The sequence below is a fragment of the Hemibagrus wyckioides genome, linkage group LG23 (genome assembly GCF_019097595.1).
Source record: "Hemibagrus wyckioides isolate EC202008001 linkage group LG23, SWU_Hwy_1.0, whole genome shotgun sequence".
NCBI classification, from domain to species: domain Eukaryota; kingdom Metazoa; phylum Chordata; class Actinopteri; order Siluriformes; family Bagridae; genus Hemibagrus; species Hemibagrus wyckioides.
This window is the reverse complement of record NC_080732.1, coordinates 3,556,073-3,576,524: the sequence shown is the minus strand read 5'-3', so window position 1 is coordinate 3,576,524 and position 20,452 is coordinate 3,556,073. Positions and strand designations below refer to the sequence as shown.

At 41.8% G+C, this 20,452-nt stretch overlaps 1 protein-coding gene across 2 annotated transcripts; it reads right to left on the bottom strand.

Moving 5' to 3' along the window:
• Positions 1–421: 421 nt before the first annotated feature.
• On the bottom strand, positions 422–20,215 carry zbtb47b (zinc finger and BTB domain containing 47b). Of its 2 annotated transcripts, XM_058375911.1 has the most exons (7): positions 19,889–20,215; positions 11,491–11,605; positions 5,616–6,613; positions 3,942–4,089; positions 3,060–3,175; positions 2,449–2,593; positions 422–2,345 (listed from the first exon to the last, which is right to left on the bottom strand). In XM_058375911.1, exons 3-7 carry the CDS (start codon positions 6,384–6,386, stop codon positions 2,020–2,022), a joined length of 1,506 nt encoding a protein of 501 aa, XP_058231894.1. In that variant the 5' UTR covers positions 6,387–6,613; positions 11,491–11,605; positions 19,889–20,215; the 3' UTR covers positions 422–2,019. The 2 variants fall into 2 exon arrangements, with proteins under 2 accessions (XP_058231894.1, XP_058231893.1); XM_058375910.1 differs by lacking the exon at positions 11,491–11,605.
• Between the last annotated feature and the right edge of the window lie 237 nt (positions 20,216–20,452).

Sequence of the window (20,452 nt, the reverse complement as noted above, 5' to 3'; positions counted from 1 at the left end):
TATCGGCTCCTTCATCGCACGTCGTGACAAATCCATTGACTTCCAGCACAATGTAAACAAAAGGAAAGAAAAATAAACCCCACACAGTAAAGGACATTAAATACACGACTTATTTACAGCTTACACACAGTGTGCATGTTAATAGAGGTTATATATAGTGTTCGTAACAGCTGTTATTAAAGCTATATTATACTGAGTTCACTATTTTTCGAAGCAGTAACCTGTCTAATACTCGGTTAATGAGAGACTCTCTAGAAGCTGTTCTCGAGTCTGATCTTCTCCCTACAGTCTTCAATTACTAATGAACGCGTGTAGGTTTTCAGATTTGATATATTTCTATTTATTTTCTAACTACATTCATAGTTGGATGAGGGTGACTCTTAAAGTTTTAAGTGCATACATTTATGTATTTTAAATAGTGTAAGCTTTTTTCTGTTTGGCTTTATAATGATATTTCAGCCACTAGAATTAATATTCAATTTAGTTTTAGTTGTTTATTTTGATTTTCAATTTTTTAAGGTGTATGTCCAATGTATGTGCAAAAGAAATGCTAGGCTTGAAAAGTAAATCCTGAAAAAGTAAATCTTGAAATTCAATTAAGATTAAAATTTATATTTTCATTTGGTTGGATTATAGTTATAATTATAAAATTCAAATCTAAATTCTAGTGACATTAATATCATTTCGGAAAAATTTCTGAGATATCCGTGTCAGATACAGATATGAAGTACTAGACTAGACCGAGCCACAGAGCCTTTGCTCACTAACGCAACATTCTAAATCTATTTCTATGAAGCTTTTAATTAGTTCTATTATATAATAATGGACATGAATGAAAGAAAATATCTCAGTGACTGAAAACGTCTTGTTCGATGTAAAGATGAATCGTTTAGATCGACGTAACAGCCGCTTCTATGAGAGCGTCCACGGGCAAAATCAAAAGAAGACAAATGACTTTCCGGCAAAATGTCCAATTCGATTTCTAATCCAAAATATGACCTCGATAATGAGTTTGAAAATGAAGTGTAACGTTAGAATGAGTAAATTCATAAAAAGCTACATTTTCCAAACATGAATGTACCATAAATTATTACCGGTACAGACAAATGTACAAAACTGCAAACATCTTTAGTTGAATATCTGTATATTGCTATAATGCTAGATATCTACAGAATCAGAGGCGTCCTCCGATCCCGATATCTCTGTCCTGTTTATGGCCGATATGCAGACTGATTCTTAATAAAGTGCAATTTTACATAAAAAAAAAGAAGAAACAAACAAACAAACAAACAAAAATGAAAACGGTTTAAATATCTGACATCTGCAGGTTTTCTTGTAAAACGTTCTGTGTAACTCCGCCCCCTTTCTCACCCCACGACCCCACCCTCATGTGCCTAGAGACATGCTATCAACATTAACCGATACAACATAAGTGTGTGTATGGTTAAAGTTAGAAATAAGGTGCAGGAGTGATTATAAACACGTTATACCTCATTAATAAGCACACAGGGTTTGGTTACTGCAGGGACGCAGGGATTTGGTTATCGACATCGGCACCTTCTCGAGAAAATTAAAAGAAAAGATCTTTTGCATTGCTGCTCGGTCACACGCCTCCCTCTGCTGGCTGAATACACAACATACAACACTGGTGACTCCTCTGAGAGCAGAGAACAGGCCTGTTTCTAGCATCTAAACACACACACACACACACACACACACACGGACAGGACGTAAAGTCTGTTTGCGCAATCGGCTGCGCATGAGAACTTAACCACAACGATGCGTCATTAGAGAACAAATTTTTGTGTAGTTATAAGGAGCCGATCTTGATTGTGTATAAAATATCTCTTGAAAATGAGTTCACACAGTGTCACACACTGCTTAAAAAGCCTGCTACATCATTCAAACTCCTCTGCGCATGGACATCACCCACTGAATGAACTACTGCTTTTGGTTCACCACACTGAAAAAAAAAAAAAGAAAAAATAAAGAAAAGCGTTCCAGGTTTCCACCAATTTGTTAGTCGTTATTTGAGTTGGAGAACGTAGGAGGAGGAGGAGGAGGAGAAGGAGAAGGAGGAAGGCCACTAATGGAGTGGAGGAGAGGATGAGAGGAAGGGTGTGACCCTTCACCCCCCGAGGTCACGCTGCTGTCGTCTCCTAAAGAGCCACTGAGCCTGAAGCACTTCTCCTTGTGCGCCTTGAGCATGTTGGAGAAGCGGAAGCGCTGACCGCACACGTCGCAGGGGTACGGCTTCTCGCCCGTGTGCGTGCGCCGGTGCCGCTTCATGTTGGGTCGGCTGGTGAAGCTCTTCCCGCAGATCTCGCAGATGTACGGCTTCTCACCTGGAAGAAAGAAAACAACCCGTCTTAGTCGCAGCAGGACCAGGTTTCATCAGTCCTTTTCAATATCCACACGTTGAAGAGCGCTTGATCATGAACTAGTTACCAGTGTGGGTCTTCATGTGCTCGTCGAAGTATTGCTTCATGTTGAAGTCTTTGCCGCACCACTGGCACATGAACTGCTTGTGGCCGATGTGGATGCTCATGTGAGAGCGGAGCTGGTACTTATACTGAAACCGTTCACTGCAGTTCTGCAGCAGGAAAAGGCAGATTTATTAATCAAATGAATAAACAAACAGAGATAAAAATGGATGCTCCTGGCTAAGAACTAAGACTGAAACTAATACTTTTGGTATTTGTTCTATTTCTATTTGGTCCAATTTGGTTATAGACTGAACTCTTCTCACTAAATCAATCAGAAAAACAAGCTAATATGTGGGATGGCATGAGGCTGAAACCTAATCTAATAATTATTTATTTAATAGTACTGTTTATGGCTGATATGCAATCTGATTTTAATAAAGTGCAATTTTATATTAAAATAACAAACAAAACAAAAACGGTTTAAATATCTGACATCTGCAGGTTCTGTGTAACTCCGCCCCCTTTCTCAACCAACGACTCCACCCTCATGTGCCTAGAGACATGCCATCAAATCAGACAACATTAACTAGCACAACATCAGTGTATGTACTAAAACTCATGTCTAAAACTCACCTCACACCTGAAGGGTTTTTCCCCCGAGTGCTGCAGAGAGTGCACCTTCAGAGACATGCTGCGCTTAAACGACTTCCCGCACGTCTCACACGTGAACGGCATGTCCTTCGTGTGGGCTGTGGACAAGGACACACACCTCCGCACTGTTACACATGTCTATCGCATATCACGTTTACGGCGCAAGAGCCGTACCACAAAAGTCAGATAAAAGATCTCGGGGCATTTAAAGTGTAGAACTTAAATAAAGGTTTCATTATTATTTCCGATAAAAGAAATTTGATCCTTATTATACCATATTCTAATTACTTTGTTCTCTCAGGTGAGCATTAAGAAGAGCTGAAAGATTTCTTTCTGTTTGTTAGGAGAGATTCAACAACACAGCTTTTGTTTCTGCTGCGTGTGCTGTATGGGGCAGAAACAAGGTCAGCGTGGATATTTTTCACCCAGCAGGACGCTTCAGTCGAATACAGATCAGGCTTCAGGAGATGAAAGGAACTTACTGTACATGACCCAGGCTCTGCGGTACCTAATTACACTGCTTTAGATCATGCGTCCTTGCGTGTGGAGCTTTTGCTGCCATCTAGCTGAGCCCAAGGGGTTTGTTCTGCAGCAGTGATGCTGTTTGCAATGTTTACAAGACTTCTAACAACAACTTAATATGAGAAATATCTTATAAAACAATGATTTTCTGTATTGCTATTTGATTCTAAAGGCCCCAAAATGAGCTCTACCCCTAAGTTCAGTCCCTTTTCGGTTAAAAAGCAGTTCATACAGTATGTTCAAGAGAAGCAAAAGTGAATGCTTAATGGTTTGCCACACAAGTTGCAGCGTATATAAAAATACCGCCCCTTTAATTAACCATCAGCAGGTCAGGATACTCACCCACCATGTGCTTCCTAACATGTGCCATCGTGTAGAACTTCTTATCACACACCTCGCAGGAGAACTTCTTCTCAGCGTAGCCATGGACGACCTTGTTGTGCTCGTGAAGGGACCATAACTTCTTAAAGGCCTTCCCACAGGTCACACACTGCAAAAAAACCCAGATCCATCATTCATTCATTCTTCAAGGGCGTCCTGAAAATAAATCGGCGCCAATCAATCAATGATGAATGCACTTTAGATGAAATCATATTCAGAAACTGAAATTGAAAGGACGCAATTTTCTAAATGGCCCCGAAGAAGCAGGAAAGAAATAATATATGGCCAACTATGTGCTGTCTAAGCATTTCCACAGCGGAGTTCAAACAGGAAATGACTCGGCACTTTGGCATTAATGCCACCATCCAGCTGTTCTCTCCATCCCAGCGCTAACACATGCATACAGATCACCCACGTCTCATCTCATCTCACATCACATCACATCTCACACACAGCACAGAGAAAACATACCGTGGCGTACCGATGGATAGAGACAGAGGCAGTACGGAAAGCACAGCAGCAATACAGACAAAAAACCTTTCCTCATGAGAAGATGATGAAAAGACTGAGCTTGTTTACATGCACTCTAATACGCTGATTATTATCAGATTTTGTCTGTTAGTTTATTCCAGTGCTCACATAAACAATAAAACCTGGCAGATTAAAGCATGCTGTATTTCTAGACGTTACTGAAAGACATCTTGATCGCTGCTTTTTTTTTCAGACAGTGCATTCTTCTGAATCAGTAAGAGTTACCATACACATACATACACTTCATGATAAATCACTTTTACAGCATTTTACAGCAAAACCTTTTTTCTGCTGTCTTTGCTTGGGCTGCAGAGCAACAGCAGAACTGTATTCCAGTGGGGTCGGTTCATTCAATCTCGCAATATGTGATCGAAGTGGTGGCTCAAGTAGGGAAGTGGTGGCTCAAGTAGTTAAGGCTCTGATTGGAAGGTCGAGGGTTCAAGCCCCAAGCTACTGCCATTGGACCTTTGAGCAAAGCCAGCAAAGCCTTGAGCAAGCAAGGGCCTTAACCCTGCCTGCTCCAGGGGTACTGGATCATGGCACCATGCCTCCTAACAAGCTGTTGGCCAGTGGTGGCTCAAGTGGTTAAGGCTCTGGTTGATCAGAGGATCGAGGTTCAAACTCCAGCACCACTAATCTCCAATGTTGGGTAAATGAGCTCCAGGGGCACTGTATGATAGCTGCCCCTGAGCTCTGACCTCAGCTGGGATATTCCAGTGTGTGATGTGGCGACAAATAAAGGCTTATTGCCCTCAGTAATATCTTGAAACATCTGAGACATTCATTAGAAGTCATTTTTGGTCAGAAGAATCCTGACAGTACCACTAGAGAGCAAAACTGATCGTGCTTTCTGGGTGGGAAGGATGATATTACCCCTCTGCCTTTCTCCTGTCAATCACAGATGCACTAATCAATTATGGTTGCTGTATAAGGAAGGGGATCAATGTTGCTTTACAGTGCCTTGTGATGCTCCTTTCTTAGTACAGAGAAATTCTAGGCTTGGGATAATCAATCATATACTACAATCAGATCAGGTGTAAAAAAAGCTGGATTTTTCCTATAAATGACATAGGAAAATGTGTGTGTGTGTGTGTGTGTGTGTACCTGTATGCTCTTCTCACAGCTGGTCTGATGGTGCAGCAGCAGCTCACTCTCCAGAAGGAAGCGTTTGCCGCACTTGTTGCAGATCTGCATGCGATTGTGTGTGACGTTGGTGTGTTTCTCCAGGTACCAGCGATTGTTAAATACACGTGGACATTTCTTGCAAGCGAAGTGCTGCTTCTCCTCCAGCTTTACCTTCTGGCCCAAACTCTCCTGCTCCATTTTCCCCTGAGCCAGCATGCCACTGCCCAGGCCCTGGCACAAGGACACGGCGCTCGCTCTCGTCCCACGCCGCGGTCTCTCCATGATTGTCTGTGGAACCTCTGGAATGCTAAGATCGTTCTCCACTTCATCACCGTCATCATCGTCGTCATCCTCTTCTTCCTCTTCTTCTTCATCGTCATCATCCTTTTCCTCCTCTGTGCTAATTTCCATCTCTTCCTGCCTCTGTTCATAGTCCTTGTCTTCATCACTAGGTGTGCGGTGACGAGTCTGCCCTCGCTCTCTGCTCTTGCCCTCTGACCCCTTGGAAACATTCAGAGTCTGGTTGTTAAGGTTCACTTCAACAATGATTTGCTCTCTGTTAAAAGAGGCGGGGCTGTCTTGTGGTGTCGCCTCTTCAGGGCTGGTGCCTCCATCTGCTTTGCATAAACCCCTCCCACTTCCTCCAACATCATCCTTTTTATAGAAGTGCTTGGCCTGGGACTGAGAGCTAGTGTGATGTTCTAGCCTGCCCGTGGTGTTGTCTACTACCTTAATGGAAAAGGCATCCATTTTGCGCTCTTTCACCTTGGTTTTGCTGTAACGTGGTGTATCTGTGTTGTTCTCGATTGCCCACCTCGCTGGTGTCCAGCAAAGTCCACATCAAACACGTCGGGCTGTAGAAGGTGCTGCTGTTTATACGACGGGTCCATCAAACGGGTGAAGTGTAGCACCACATCCTCCAGCAGGCAGAACACGACTGTGGTGTGGTCGCCGGTCTTCTCCGATATAAACTAGATCTGGTTCACAGACAGGAAAAGCAGAATATAAGTTAATTCTAGAAAATTAATAAGACAGATTATCTGAAATCATTCCAATAACATATACCATATAGTGTGTATTACATTTTAGCATTTTAGAATGCTTTATCATCAACCACAGACATTCGGACATTAACCACAATGAAATTTAAATAATCCGATGGTTTCACGTCTATATTATGACCCTGACCGTGTTTCTCTAATAAAAGTCCACCAAACATTGAGATCAGATGACCCTACAGCCGTGTCCTGTCTCCTCCGAGTTCATTCTACACCATCTCCTGATACACACTCAAACGAATCTCTTCCACAGCAAACGAAGCACAGGATAACGAGAACGAGCCCCATTGATATTCAGATCCACACCCGACCCATCAGCTCCCTCCTCCACCGTTCCGTCCTGTCTCGCTGGAGTCATCACAATGCAGAAGACAAACACGGGCCAATAACCAATTAGGCAGAGTCGTGAGAGTAAATACCAGCCTCTCCAAACAATTATCCAGATTCATTAAGCAGACTTTTACTGCCACTAACCGCCACAAGATTTAATGCAAATGTGCTTGCTATAATGTCAGTTGCCACTGGGGGCTTTTAATTTTCAGAGATTAAGAGACAACATGGGCTTGTTAAAATGTCATGCAGGACAAAACTAACATAGAGAAGAAAACATGGATATCTATTAACTTGCTAAAAGATAGCGAGGAGGCAAAATAATCACTAATCATTTATACGTTTTGTTTTTGAACGGTCAGGCCAAAACGCTTAGTAAACAAAGTGAGATCCAGCAACGAAGTCAGCGATTTCCAGCTATTAATTTAACAGCATTAATTTGGAATATGGTGCTAACATTTGCTACGTTGGCTGGCTGGATCTGCTAGCTTCAGGAATGAAAAATTTTCTGATTTGGTCAAAGTGGAATCGTTTACCAAGCTCATACCCAGTGCTTCCTACATCCTTTTGATTAAGTCTCTGGCTGAAAGTGAAAACAATGACCTTTTGTGCTATGTTAGCCATTTTTTAACGCCAAACTACATCATTAAAGTAAATAAAACCAGGAGAGTAAGGACCTGAAGAGATCCAGAGCTCAGCAGGGAGAACACGTTCACAGAACAATAATGGCTGTAGGTTTTATGAAACTGTCTATAGTGAAGAGAGAGACAAATGAAATTCAGTTTGGAGTTTGCCAAAAGATACTGGACACTCAACAATCCCTGAAATTAAAAAGTGCCAATGAAACCAAAATCTGAACATTTTGGTCTTGGAACAAGGTAATACACTTGGTAGAAACCTAACCCCATCTGTACAGTGACGTATGGGGGAGAGCATCATCTGAAGTTACCCTTGGCGTCTTAGAAGCTTCTCTGCTTAATGTACTGGCCTCTGGATTTTAGTGGAGGACTCTCTTAAGATGTCTCAGTGTCAGGAGCTACTGGGACAGTTCCCTGCCAGACCACCAGAGGGGGTACAGGCAGGTGAGAGCCTGCTTTTTGTTTGTGTAGTCCCCACGTGTTATCTTTCCTATTGTTTCGCTTTCCCTCCGTGTCACCTGTTCCCCATTTACCCTAATGTTCTGTCTTATATATACCAGCTCTTTCGTATCTGTGTTGTCTGTTTTTGTTTGTTGTTTGGTCAGACGTCGCTATGTTTCCAGGTTCCCGTGTTATCGTTACGTTTTGTTAATCATGTTGCATTTGTCCAGTGTTCTGTTTCAGTTGTGAAAATAAAGCAGCGCTTTTAAATGAACCTGCTCACGGGTCTGAAACTGTGTGTGGGTGATCGCAACTACCACAGAGATCCGGGATCGATCCCTGCTTCATGTGGTCTCCTGAACATTACACTCAGACTTGTTTTCATAGCTCCAAACCCACACACTTCAACATTACGGGCGTTTATAGATTTTATATTCCAGATACACGCTATATTACCAAAAGTTTTAGGATACCCCTCCAAATCACTGAATTCAGGTGTTGTTTTGAGCGGGTGTGTGTGGTGTCCCTTAGTTCCAGTGAAAGGAACTTTTAATACTTCAGCATACCAAGACACTCCCACAAAATTGGGAGCATGTATTTGTCCAAAATGTCTTGGTATGCTGAAGCATTAAGAGTTCCTTTCACTGGAACTAAGGGGCTGAGTCCAACCCCTGAAAAACAACCCCTGAATTCAATGATTTGGAGCGGTGTCCCAAATCTTTTGGCAATACAGTGTATTATTCTGATAAAATCCATTTCTAGGGATGATTCAAGATGAACACGTTCACAAGCGATTGCGTTTAGCCACCATAAAATTTTCGATGTTTTTTCTTTTCTTGTATTATCAGTAAACTGGAAGAGAGATTCATGAGCATGTAACACAATGTCCTGTCTCTGCCGTCTCACCATCTGTATTCAGCTGTCAACATGACTTCACATTCGCATACATAAATAAAATGTCACCCCAACCACAAGCCCAATCAAGACTCATTATTTCTGCCTGTGTTATTTATAACAGAGTGATTGGAAACCAGGACACAGCAGCGGCAGACATGTCAGACTGTAAAATACATCAAATCTCTCTAAACTCATCTTTTTACTTCCTCTAATAAGCCTGGGAGAGTTGTTCTAAAATATAACGCATTAACAAAAAGCTTGAAGCGATTTATTGTACGTAGCGCCTCTGATCCAAGAGCGCTTTTTATTGCCAAAATGAAACATTACAATATCAGGCTCAAGGCTTAAGCGTATTGTATTGCGAGTCTCCTCCAGACTGGAATGCACTTGGCCAGTGGTGTGTAACTCCATGCCAAGCAGCAGAATGCCAACCAGTGCAACAGAAAGAGGGAATGAGATCTCCCTTCGCTGAATGACTTTTGCTCGTGTGAAAGCGTCTGCTCCCATGGCACGCCCGAAAGCTGTTCGCATTCACGCCGCTGTAAAGGCCACGGTTCTGCAGTTAAAGGCATTTACTCCTGTGGCTGTGCCTATGGAGAGACTCCACATCGTGTCTGAAAGGTTAAAAGCAAGCATTTCTGATGAAGTCACTGTTTTTATTTCTGCTATAGCAGTGCAGAGGAGTTTAAGCACATTCTCGCTCAAGACTAAACAAACCAACAACGTACAGCAGCTCACATTATCGTTTAGGTGTTAATTCTGTAGATCATTTTAGCATCTGTATTAGGAAAAAATGTTCTTTTAGCTGGTAGATAAATTGATCCTTTCACATAAAGACCTGTAAACAGGTAGCTAAATTCATCCTCTCACACACAGCCCTGTTAGCATGTAGCTAAACTCATCCTTTTACACACAGACCTTTTAGCATGTAGCTAAACTCATCCTCTCACACACAGACCTTTTAGCATGTAGCTGAACTCATCCTCACACACATAGTCCTCTTAAACTGACATATGAAATCTATAGTGATGACTTTAGTTAGCATGATGGCATGAAGCTAAAAAAAAGTAAAAAGAATTAAAAAAGTGTTCGGTTAGTGATCCACTTTCTGTGCTCTGAGAGTCCGGGGTTTGAGCGACAACCTGAATAAGTGAACTGGGCACAGAATCAGACTTCATCTCCGTCAGAGTACAAGACAACTGAGCACACACACACACACACACACACACACACGAGAGAGAGAGAGAGAGAGAGAGAGAGAGAGAGAGAGATTTATGCTCTGAATGTGTTCAGAATAAATGTGTGTAATTTATGAGGTGTACTTTTTACATAGTTCTTAAAAAGTGTTTAGTATTAAGAGTTTGTTTTCATTAATATTTTATTTAAATTTCCAAATAGAAATTTGAATTTTTAGAATTTTTTCTGTGGTTGAAATTCAAATAGCGTGTAGAGGAAATGTTTGGGACCAAATGTCATGTATGTGTAAAATAAATAAAAATAAGTAAAAAAGAAATAAAAATAGATAGAGACAGGCAGGCAGATAGATAGATAGATAGATAGATAGATAGATAGATAGATAGATAGATAGATAGATAGATAGATAGATAGATAGATAGATAGATAGATAGACAGATAAGTAGATAGATAGATAGATAGATAGATAGATAGATAGATAGATAGATAGATAGATAGATAGATAGATAGATAGATAGATAGATAGATAGACAGGCAGATAAGTAGATAGATAGATAGATAGATAGATAGATAGATAGATAGATAGATAGATAGATAGATAGATAGATAGATAGATAGATAGATAGATAGATAGACAGGCAGACAGATAAGTAGATAGATAGATAGATAGATAGATAGATAGATAGATAGATAGATAGATAGATAGATAGATAGATAGATAGATAGATAGACAGGCAGATAAGTAGACAGATAGATAGATAGATAGATAGATAGATAGATAGATAGATAGATAGATAGATAGATAGATAGATAGATAGACAGGCAGATAAGTAGATAGATAGATAGATAGATAGATAGATAGATAGATAGATAGATAGATAGATAGATAGATTACCCACAAACAGATATAAAGTCGAATTAAAGATGGGAAATGTTACATGGCCCCAAACAATACAACAATCTTTTTCTATAAGCTGTGCTACGGCAGTAAAATGTCCATAATATAGATTGCTTAGTAAAAATATTATTAGAATAAAAAAGAGCTTATCTTAGTCATTTAAGAGACCATGGATAATCCGACAAAATGTAATCCAGCATCTTAAAGAAAAAACAAAAACCCTGAAAGAGATCCAACTATTTATAAAAACAGTCTCTATACAATGCTAGGTGAGAGGAATGGAGTAACCTTAACAACATGCTAAGACGGCTAAACTTCCTGTGACTCTGAGCGTAAGAGGAGACATTAAGCTAGAGTAATTATAACCCCCAGGATCCTGAGCTTCTCCTTAGACTTACTCCAGGAACGATGTGAGTAATCTCCATCCTCCTGGCCTCTGCTCGCGTCCTCCGTCTCCGCTGCCAGTCACACGAGCTGACAGAGCGGCCTGGCAGTGCTTCACACCGCCGCTGTCTGGAAATTGAGAACTGATTAAGCAAACAATGTCCTCGTGCCAATAATCCAGTGCATGCGCTTCATTCCAGATGGTTCTGGTGAACGCTTATGGAACGGATAATTAACGTAGCGGGAAGGTCTACGGTACATAAAGTTGATCAGTCAGAAGGCCTACGTATTGATTTGCAGTGACGCTTCACCTTAAGGGGACACGTGCGGCCAGATTATACCAGCAAAATAAATAAATGCCCCCTAAAGCATGCACAGCATTTTCCTTTAATTTGTCACAAATGTGTATGTTCATAAGGACAGTGACGTGCAGAATCGTCTAACTCAGTGTGGCTTGTAACAATGATTTTTTCCCAAGGTAAGCAAGTGTGCGTGTGTGTGTGTGTGTGCGCCTCAGTGCACTAACACCTCTCCTATGTCCTCTTGGCCAAGGTGAAGGAGCAGATAGAAAGAGGAGTGGCAATGGAGGGAGAAAATAGATGTGTGTGTGCGTGTGTGTGTGTGAACTTGTTCAATACAGCTTTTCGCATACATTCCAGAGACATTTTGTCCTGACCTTGGTAGACATTGCTCACACCTCTCTCTCTCTCTCTCTCTCACACACACACACACACACACGTACATACCCTGCCCCAAAGAGGCCATTTCAGGTGATACAAAAATTACACAGCACAACCTTACTCCGTGTGTGTGTTCAGAGGAAGACAGAGACAGAAACACAGAGAGCGAAGGCTGTAATTTCGAGCTCCTATAAATTTTCTGAACATTGCTGATGTGTGTGAAGACCAGCAGGAAGCCATAAACACTACAGATGTTACAAATAGGCTGCAGCTATAAAGGCTACAACAAGAAAAATGCTAATAACAAAACCTAAACCCTTCCGTCCGGCCGCTGAGGTCACACAGAGTTTGTACTCTCATCTTTCAAGCGAATACAGCTGACTATCCGAAGTATTCACAATGATACACAGCAGGGACATTTCGGCTGAAACCCACTAAAAAAAAAAAAGCTGCGATGTATACAGCCATAGTTATTACTGCTTAATAATGCTGCACAAAATAGACATTAACATTAGAATCACTAACGCCTACTGCAAGATTTTGAGATCTGTAATATAGACACCTTCGATTCACTGGAGACATTTCTTGGGAGTGTGACAAATTAAAGGAAAAATCCGCCCTGAAAGCATTCCATGTATTTATACTGAAATATTTCTGAAGTGTTTATTGATTCTGGTGTTCAGTGGGGGCTTCTTTACGTACTCCATTATTTGCAAATGTTCTATTAATGAGAAGATAGGGAGAATTTATAGAGATGCCATACAGCATCGTTAGAGTTCCAGACAGCAGAGCAGCTACAGGTTACATAGAGACTCGTCTCAGATAGTAAGATATCGGGAAGCAGACCATCACGATGGCACTGACGGTGATATCAGAATAATAGTTTTAGTACTCTCTGTCTCTGTCTGCCCTGATCTGTTTGAGCAGAGTGTAAAGAGGAGGATGTGAGAGAGCCGGACAAACGAAAAGACTAAAGTGCTGCTGCAACAATCAAGGAAGAAGATGTAATGATGGTTAAAGGTGTGTCCTGATCAGCTCAGTACTCAGGGCACTGATAGACCTCTCTCTCTCTCACACACTCTCTCTCTCACACACACACACTCTCTCTCTCTCTCTCTCTCAGTCTCTGTCTCTCTCCTGGTAAAGGTCCTTACCAGTCCTTATAGCCGTTTGAGACACAGCCTAAATCTCCACAGCACCACATTCAGCATTGTGGGTAATGTATGAAACTGATAACCAAAGTGAAAACCAGACCAACATGTAGAAATATCTAAAAAAACAAAAACAACAAAACCCAAAATCATTAAAGATTATATTATTAATAAAGAAATCGATCATTTAAGAAATCAAGTATTTAATACTCAGTAGCTCTTCCACAAAACACTTCCTGTTTTATTTCCTATTTGGCCTCAAACTCGATCCTGCTGACCATCTGCGTCATCTATTTTCTTTCTGGTTTTGGACAGGACTGATGTATAACAGATCTGCTTACACTAACGCTGACTGTGTTCACTCCAGCCTCTGGTGTGGATTATGATCGGGATTAGTGCGAAATCCTTAATAAACTCCACAAACACATCCAACTGTCTCTGGTTCCGAAGTGTTACAGGCTTAATTTACTGAAACATCATGGATTTTTTGAGACGAGCTATCTAAAGGAAATTTCTGGGAATTTGAAGTCCTTAGGTTAATGATAAAAATCTGGAGAAATAAACTGATTCCTGTGCATCATCACACTGGAGTTCATTTTCGTTCCAGCGAGGATAAATCCGGTCCAAGCCGAGTGGACGCACATCGCGATTTGAACTCGAACCTTAACCACAGAGCTCTGTAATGTGCAAAATGCTAGCAACACCTCGAGAGACTTAAAAGCTCTGCAGTGGAGATTAATATTTTGGTCAAGCAGAAATGAAACTCGTGATGACTCACCTTTCTGGCGGATTTAGCAAAGCGGCAGAACATGGAGCGAGTTAATGTTAGCGAGTTCTCTCCATCCGATTGAAGCCTGCTCCGGAAACTTCTCTCGTGAATTCGACCGAGAAATAACGTTCCACAGGAAATCGGAGTGGAACTGATCAAATGGATTAGATCTGAACAGTCCAACCTATTGGGTGTCAAGGAACCAATGTGGAATTTGGTAGAGAGAAGCATTTAGGAGAAATCTGTCACCTGCATATACAGTATATATAATAAACTCAAAATTCAAAATCTGGTTGCAAATAAATAATTCTTGAACTATTGTGTTTGACTATATCCTTCGAATTCCCATTCATTATGGTTGGAAAATTCAGATTATACAAATGGTTGATGAGCTGCTAATGGATAAATAGCTTAAAAAATACCAAATAAAAATCCAGAACAGCTGAAAAACTTTGACAGGAACTGAACCTATAAGTGTAATGCAGAGCAAGGTAGATGAAGAATGAAGGAATTTTCATCACCAGAACTTTTATTTTGTAAGGGGCTTATCTTTATAATTTTCAAAATCCGTCTCGAGATCCAGAGTGATGATGAACAAGAGGACTTTTCCGCTTGATCCAAACACCTCGAACATATTACAATGAAATGTTTGCAAGAACAAAATCATCTTTGGAACATGAAATGTTCTGCAGGTAGGAGGAAGAGGAGGAGGAGGAGGAGGATTTTCAGAAGGGGATTTAGTGCTCGTCTCGGTGATATGAGCTCCAGAGCAGGTTTCGGCAAACAGGAAGAAATGCAGTGGCTTTAAAAATCAGCTAAAGGAACAGATTTGAACAGTTTTCTACGCACCATCCATATATATATTGAAGCAAAAGATTATTTAAAAATAAATAACCTGTTCTTCTATATCCTATAATTCTGGGGTTTGTGCTGGAAGATTTCATGCATCATGCCTCTAATATGATTTGATTAAAAAGCACAAAGGCAATGCAATTCACTTAGTTTGTAATATACAGTATCTAGAATATAAATCTGACTTTCCTTCACAAGATCACAACGTTTCCAAATTTCTCCATGGCCATGTCCTATTTTCCCAGTAATAAAGAGTCCTCTCTGGCACCTAATAATCATCATGACCTCCAGTCAGACCGTGTGTGTGTGTGTGCGCGTGTGTGTGTGTGAGACAGAGAGAGAGAGGTTACAGTGTCCTCAGTGAACAGGAGCTGAGTCAGGACTTCTTGCCAGAAGGAGAGTCTATGAAGCTGGCACTTTCCGGACACATAAAACACGATCACAAACGCCGCCCAGTTACTCGGCATGCCAGCACGCTCCTCCAGCAGAGAATCTGATTTCACTAAACAGCTGTGTGCGTAGCTGAACCTTAGAACCCCTTTTACAAACGCTCGACGATGGCGAAGATTAGCCATGAAGAAAGCAAACTCTCCATCTGGTTACATCTACAGATCATAACTTGATGACGATTAGTGAAGGTTATACACTATTACCAGATTGCACAAAGTTGTTTGTTATTGTTTGATAATCTACATTATTAGTGGTCCCTGGTGGTCCAGCTCTCACCGCCGCAGCCAGGGTTCGACTCCCGGGCAGGGAACAGACCCAGCCACTGAGAGGTTCACTCTTAGTGCCGATCCCAAGCCTGGAAAAAATGGAAGGGTTGTGACAGGAAAAGACATCTGGCATTAAAAAATGCGCCAAATCAGAATATGCAGATTGGATGATCTGCAGTGGCGACACTAAACAGGGATCAGCCAAAGGACAACAACGACAATCTACAAAAATTATATTAATCAACTCATCTTTTATATATGATGCTCCATACGTTGTCGTTGTGGCTGCTACCTGTTTGGGGTCGCCACAGCGGACCACCATTTATTTGGTCAACACATTTCTATTTGGCACAGGTTTTACGCAGGATGCCCTTCCTGACACAACCCACCCAATTTATCCAGAGTTAGCTCTTCATTGTTTATAGCTGCTATAATAGAAGTGTTAACAGGAATTAACTTGTTTCATGCTGTGGTGCAAGTGAAAAAAAAAAAAAAATCTGACAGCTTCCACATAAAAAAGATGTATAAGACACTCCTCTATAACAGGCTGAAAGCATTTCGTTAACATATAATATATTAATATATATTAATATATTAATTAATAATATATACACAAGTATATATTATTAAACCATAATTGTAAATCCACAGCTTTTCCGGGTGAGTTACTTCACTACTCCACCAAATACATCATTTAATGACTATTCAAGACCTTTTATGGCATGCTATTCTGCAAAAAACTGCCAGAAACATGAAACTCTGTTTCCTCAGTTCCATTCCAGTACGCTGTAAAAAGGATTGCAGCTCCGGCTTCATAGCCCCAGATGTTCGTAACACCCACTCAGAGAACGTACCTGCTCCCAAACAGAAGCTAAAGAGAGTGGACACTGACTGCAGTACCGACCCGACCCAGATATTAACCCGAGCATCCAGATGTGAGCTGAGGGCAGGATTACTGCACCACTTCTAATGAGGAGGATCCTGAATCGACCCGAAAGCCTCAGTTCAAAGTCTCATGAGCGAAAACTGATACTGATTACGTGGTCAAATAAATATTCTACAATCCATTAGGCTTGCACTGATTTAAATGAAAGTTGTCGTTGTTGTTGTTGTTGTTGTCCTCTGGCTGTTCCCTGTTCAGGACCTCTACAGCCGGATCATCCGATCCACATATTTTGATTTCGGCCCAGGTTTTATGATGGATGCCCTTCCTGATGCAACCCTCCTGTTTTATCTGGGTTTGGGACCTGTGCTGAGAGCTAACCCCTCAGTGGCTGGTTCGTTTCCTGCATAGAAATCTAACCAGGTTGCTTCAGGGTTTGTGACTAAACTGTAACTGAGACACGTTTAGGTTCATCACACAGCACTTTAGAGAGGCAGTTTACTCACAATCCATAAGAGACTGGATAGTTGTTCTTAGACTTGATAGGTAGTTTAAGGAGTGGGAAGCCAAGCCTCCTTCACTAGAACCGACACGGACTGAAACCATGCCTCCTTCACTAGAACCGACACGGACTGAAACCATGCCTCCTTCACTAGAACCGACACGGACTGAAACCATGCCTCCTTCACTAGAACCGACACGGACTGAAACCATGCCTCCTTCACTAGAACCGACACGGACTGAAACCATGCCTCCTTCACTAGAACCGACACGGACTGAAACCATGCCTCCTTCACTAGAACCGACACGGACTGAAACCATGCCTCCTTCACTAGAACCGACACGGACTGAAACCATGCCTCCTTCACTAGAACCGACACAGACTGAAGCCACACCTCCTTTAAACAGACTGACAGAGACAGAAGAACATGCTTCTGTTACAACTTAAACACAGCGGCAATGCCTCATTCTAAAGAACTGTCACACAAATAGAAGCCACGCCTCCTTCACAAGAATTAATACACCTAGAAGCCATGCTTTCTTCTCACGAGCTGACACACCCAAAGAAGCCACACCTCTTTCCCAAGAGCTGACACACACACAAATAAGCCATGTCTCCTTCTCAAGAGCGGAGATACCAAAAGAAGCCACGCCTCCTTCTGAAGACCTGACACACACAAACAAGCCATGCTTCCTTCTCAAGAGCTGACACACACAAATAAGCCACACCTCTTTCCCAAGAGCTGACACACACACACAAATAAACCACGCCTCCTTCTGAAGACCTGACACACACTATGAAGCCACGCCTCCTTCTACAGGGCTAGCACACAAACAAGCCACGCCTCCTTCTCATGACCTGACACACACAAACAAGCCACGCCTCCTAATCAAGAGTTGGCAGACACAAATAAGCCCTACCTCTTTATCAAGAGCTGACAAACACTATAAAGCCTCGCCTTCTTCTGCAGGGCTATCACACAAAGAAGCCACGCGTCCTTCCCATGAGCGGACACACACAAATAAGCCACGCCTCCTTCTCAACAGCTGACACACACATAAGCCACGCCTCCTTTTCCAAAAGCTGACACACACACATAAGCCACGCCTCCTTTTCCAAGCAAGAGCTGACACACACACACACACACACACAAGCCACGCCTCCTTCCCAAGACCTGGCACACACAAAGAAGCCACACCTCCTTCCCAAGAGCGGACACACACAAATAAGCCACGCCTCCTTCTCAACAACTGACACACACATAAGCCACGCCTCCTTTTCCAAGAGCTGACACACACACATAAGCCACGCCTCCTTTTCCAAGAGCTGACACACACACACAAGCCACGCCTCCTTCCCAAAGAGCTCGCACACACAAAGAAGCCACACCTCCTTCCCAAGAGCTGACACACACAAAGAAGCCACGCCTCCTTCTCAACAGCTGACACACACACATAAGCCACGCCTCCTTTCCCAACAGCTGACACACACACATAAGCCACGCCTCCTTTCCCAACAGCTGACACACACACATAAGCCACGCCTCCTTTTCCAAGAGCTGACACACACACACACACACACACACACAAGCCACGCCTCCTTCCCAAAGAGCTCGCACACACAAAGAAGCCACACCTCCTTCCCAAGAGCTGACACACACAAAGAAGCCACGCCTCCTTCACAACAGCTGACACACACACATAAGCCACGCATCCTTTTCCAAGAGCTGACACACACACACACATAAGCCACGCCTCCTTATCAAGAGCTGAGATACAAAAATAAGCCACGCCTCCTTCTCTTGGACTGACAGCTCAGAGGCCACTGTCGTCTTCTGCCAGTTAAATATCATCCTGTTCCTTGCACCGTGTTTAAAAACCCGACAGACTTTTCCATGTTAATCGTTAAACAATGGGGCGAAATATTTTGATCCAAATTGTTTGCTTTTCTTGGTTCACATAAATCAGTTCAACATCTGGCACATCTGACAGTGATCAGGAAAATCACAGAACATAACACAAAAATAAGTGATTAACAGAAACAGAGCAGAAATTATGATGAACAAAAGCAACTCATTTAACCCGGGAAGTTAAAAAGATAAGACTTTAAAGCTAAAAAAATCAGCTTTAAAGGACAGAGAGTTGCATTTCTAGAACTCTTTGTGTTACCAAACTGAGTTATAAGGATGCTGAAGCAGTGACATAAAATACACACAAATAGAAAGTTTTCCAGCAAGGGATTTGTTTTGTTATTTTCTGCAATGCTTCAATAGCTGCATTTTCTTTCTTTCTTTTTACAATTAAAATGCAATCTAAGTGCAACAGCCGTGCATTCTCAAATTCATCAAATATGCAGAGTTTAAAACTTTTTTCTCCCTAACACCATGCAGATGGAGAAACACAGCAAGCCTGGTTTAAGGCCATCCAGTCCAGAGGCAGCCTCATGTGCACTGCACTTGTTCACTAAAACGCAATCCTGAATCTGTGCCTAAAAATCGCACTAAACAATCGTCCAATAGCGAGCTCTCTCTCCTTGCAGGCATTTAAAATAACATTTTATTTGCACGAAATCTGCACATGCACACCAAACGGCTCCAGTCACGACCCAAGGGAAGTTTAACTCTTCATGTGCATAACCGAGGCTCGTCAATCCAGCTGCGTTCCTCAAAAGCAAACTGTTTTGCGACTCAAACTTTTAGTTAAAGCGCAAAAAATAAAGCCCGGTGACGGAGAAATGAAGCAGCCCGGGAACACAAAGTGCACAAAACTGCAGCGGCTTTTCCATCCGCTGTCTTCAAGTCGGCGGATGGGAATAAAGGACGTGTGTCAGGCGCAGGAATGAAAAGCTGGGTTTGTTTACCATGCTGCTGATCCGTCAGCTCTTCACTCCGCGGCTCTCGGGGCCTCCGCGCGCCATGAAACACCGAGACACGGATTTTTCACATTTCTCCTGCTTTCTCCCTCACTCACTCGCTCCACACCGGGTTGCCAGATTGGAGCAGTCTGAGTTCAACTTCACTCCCGGTTTCGAAACTCCTCCCTCGATTCCCTGTGAACCAGGTCCAGGTCCAGGTCCAGGTCCAGCATGTAGATTATATAAAGTCTCCGTTTACGTCATGGGTCTCGAGTAAGTAACTAAATTGTTTTACAACAATACAAATTGTTAAATGCACATCATAGATCTTAAATAAATAGTTTTGATTATTAAAATACGTTAAATAGGTATAACAACTTGTTTTATTATTATTATTATTATTATTATTATTATTATTATTATTATTATTGCGTATTAAATATATTTAAGTAACATTAGCATCTGAAAGGATAAATGGCTTCTATAAACATCATCAACAACAATAACAACAACAACTATTATTATTATTATTATTAAATATATGTAAGTAACATTAGCATTTGAAAAGAT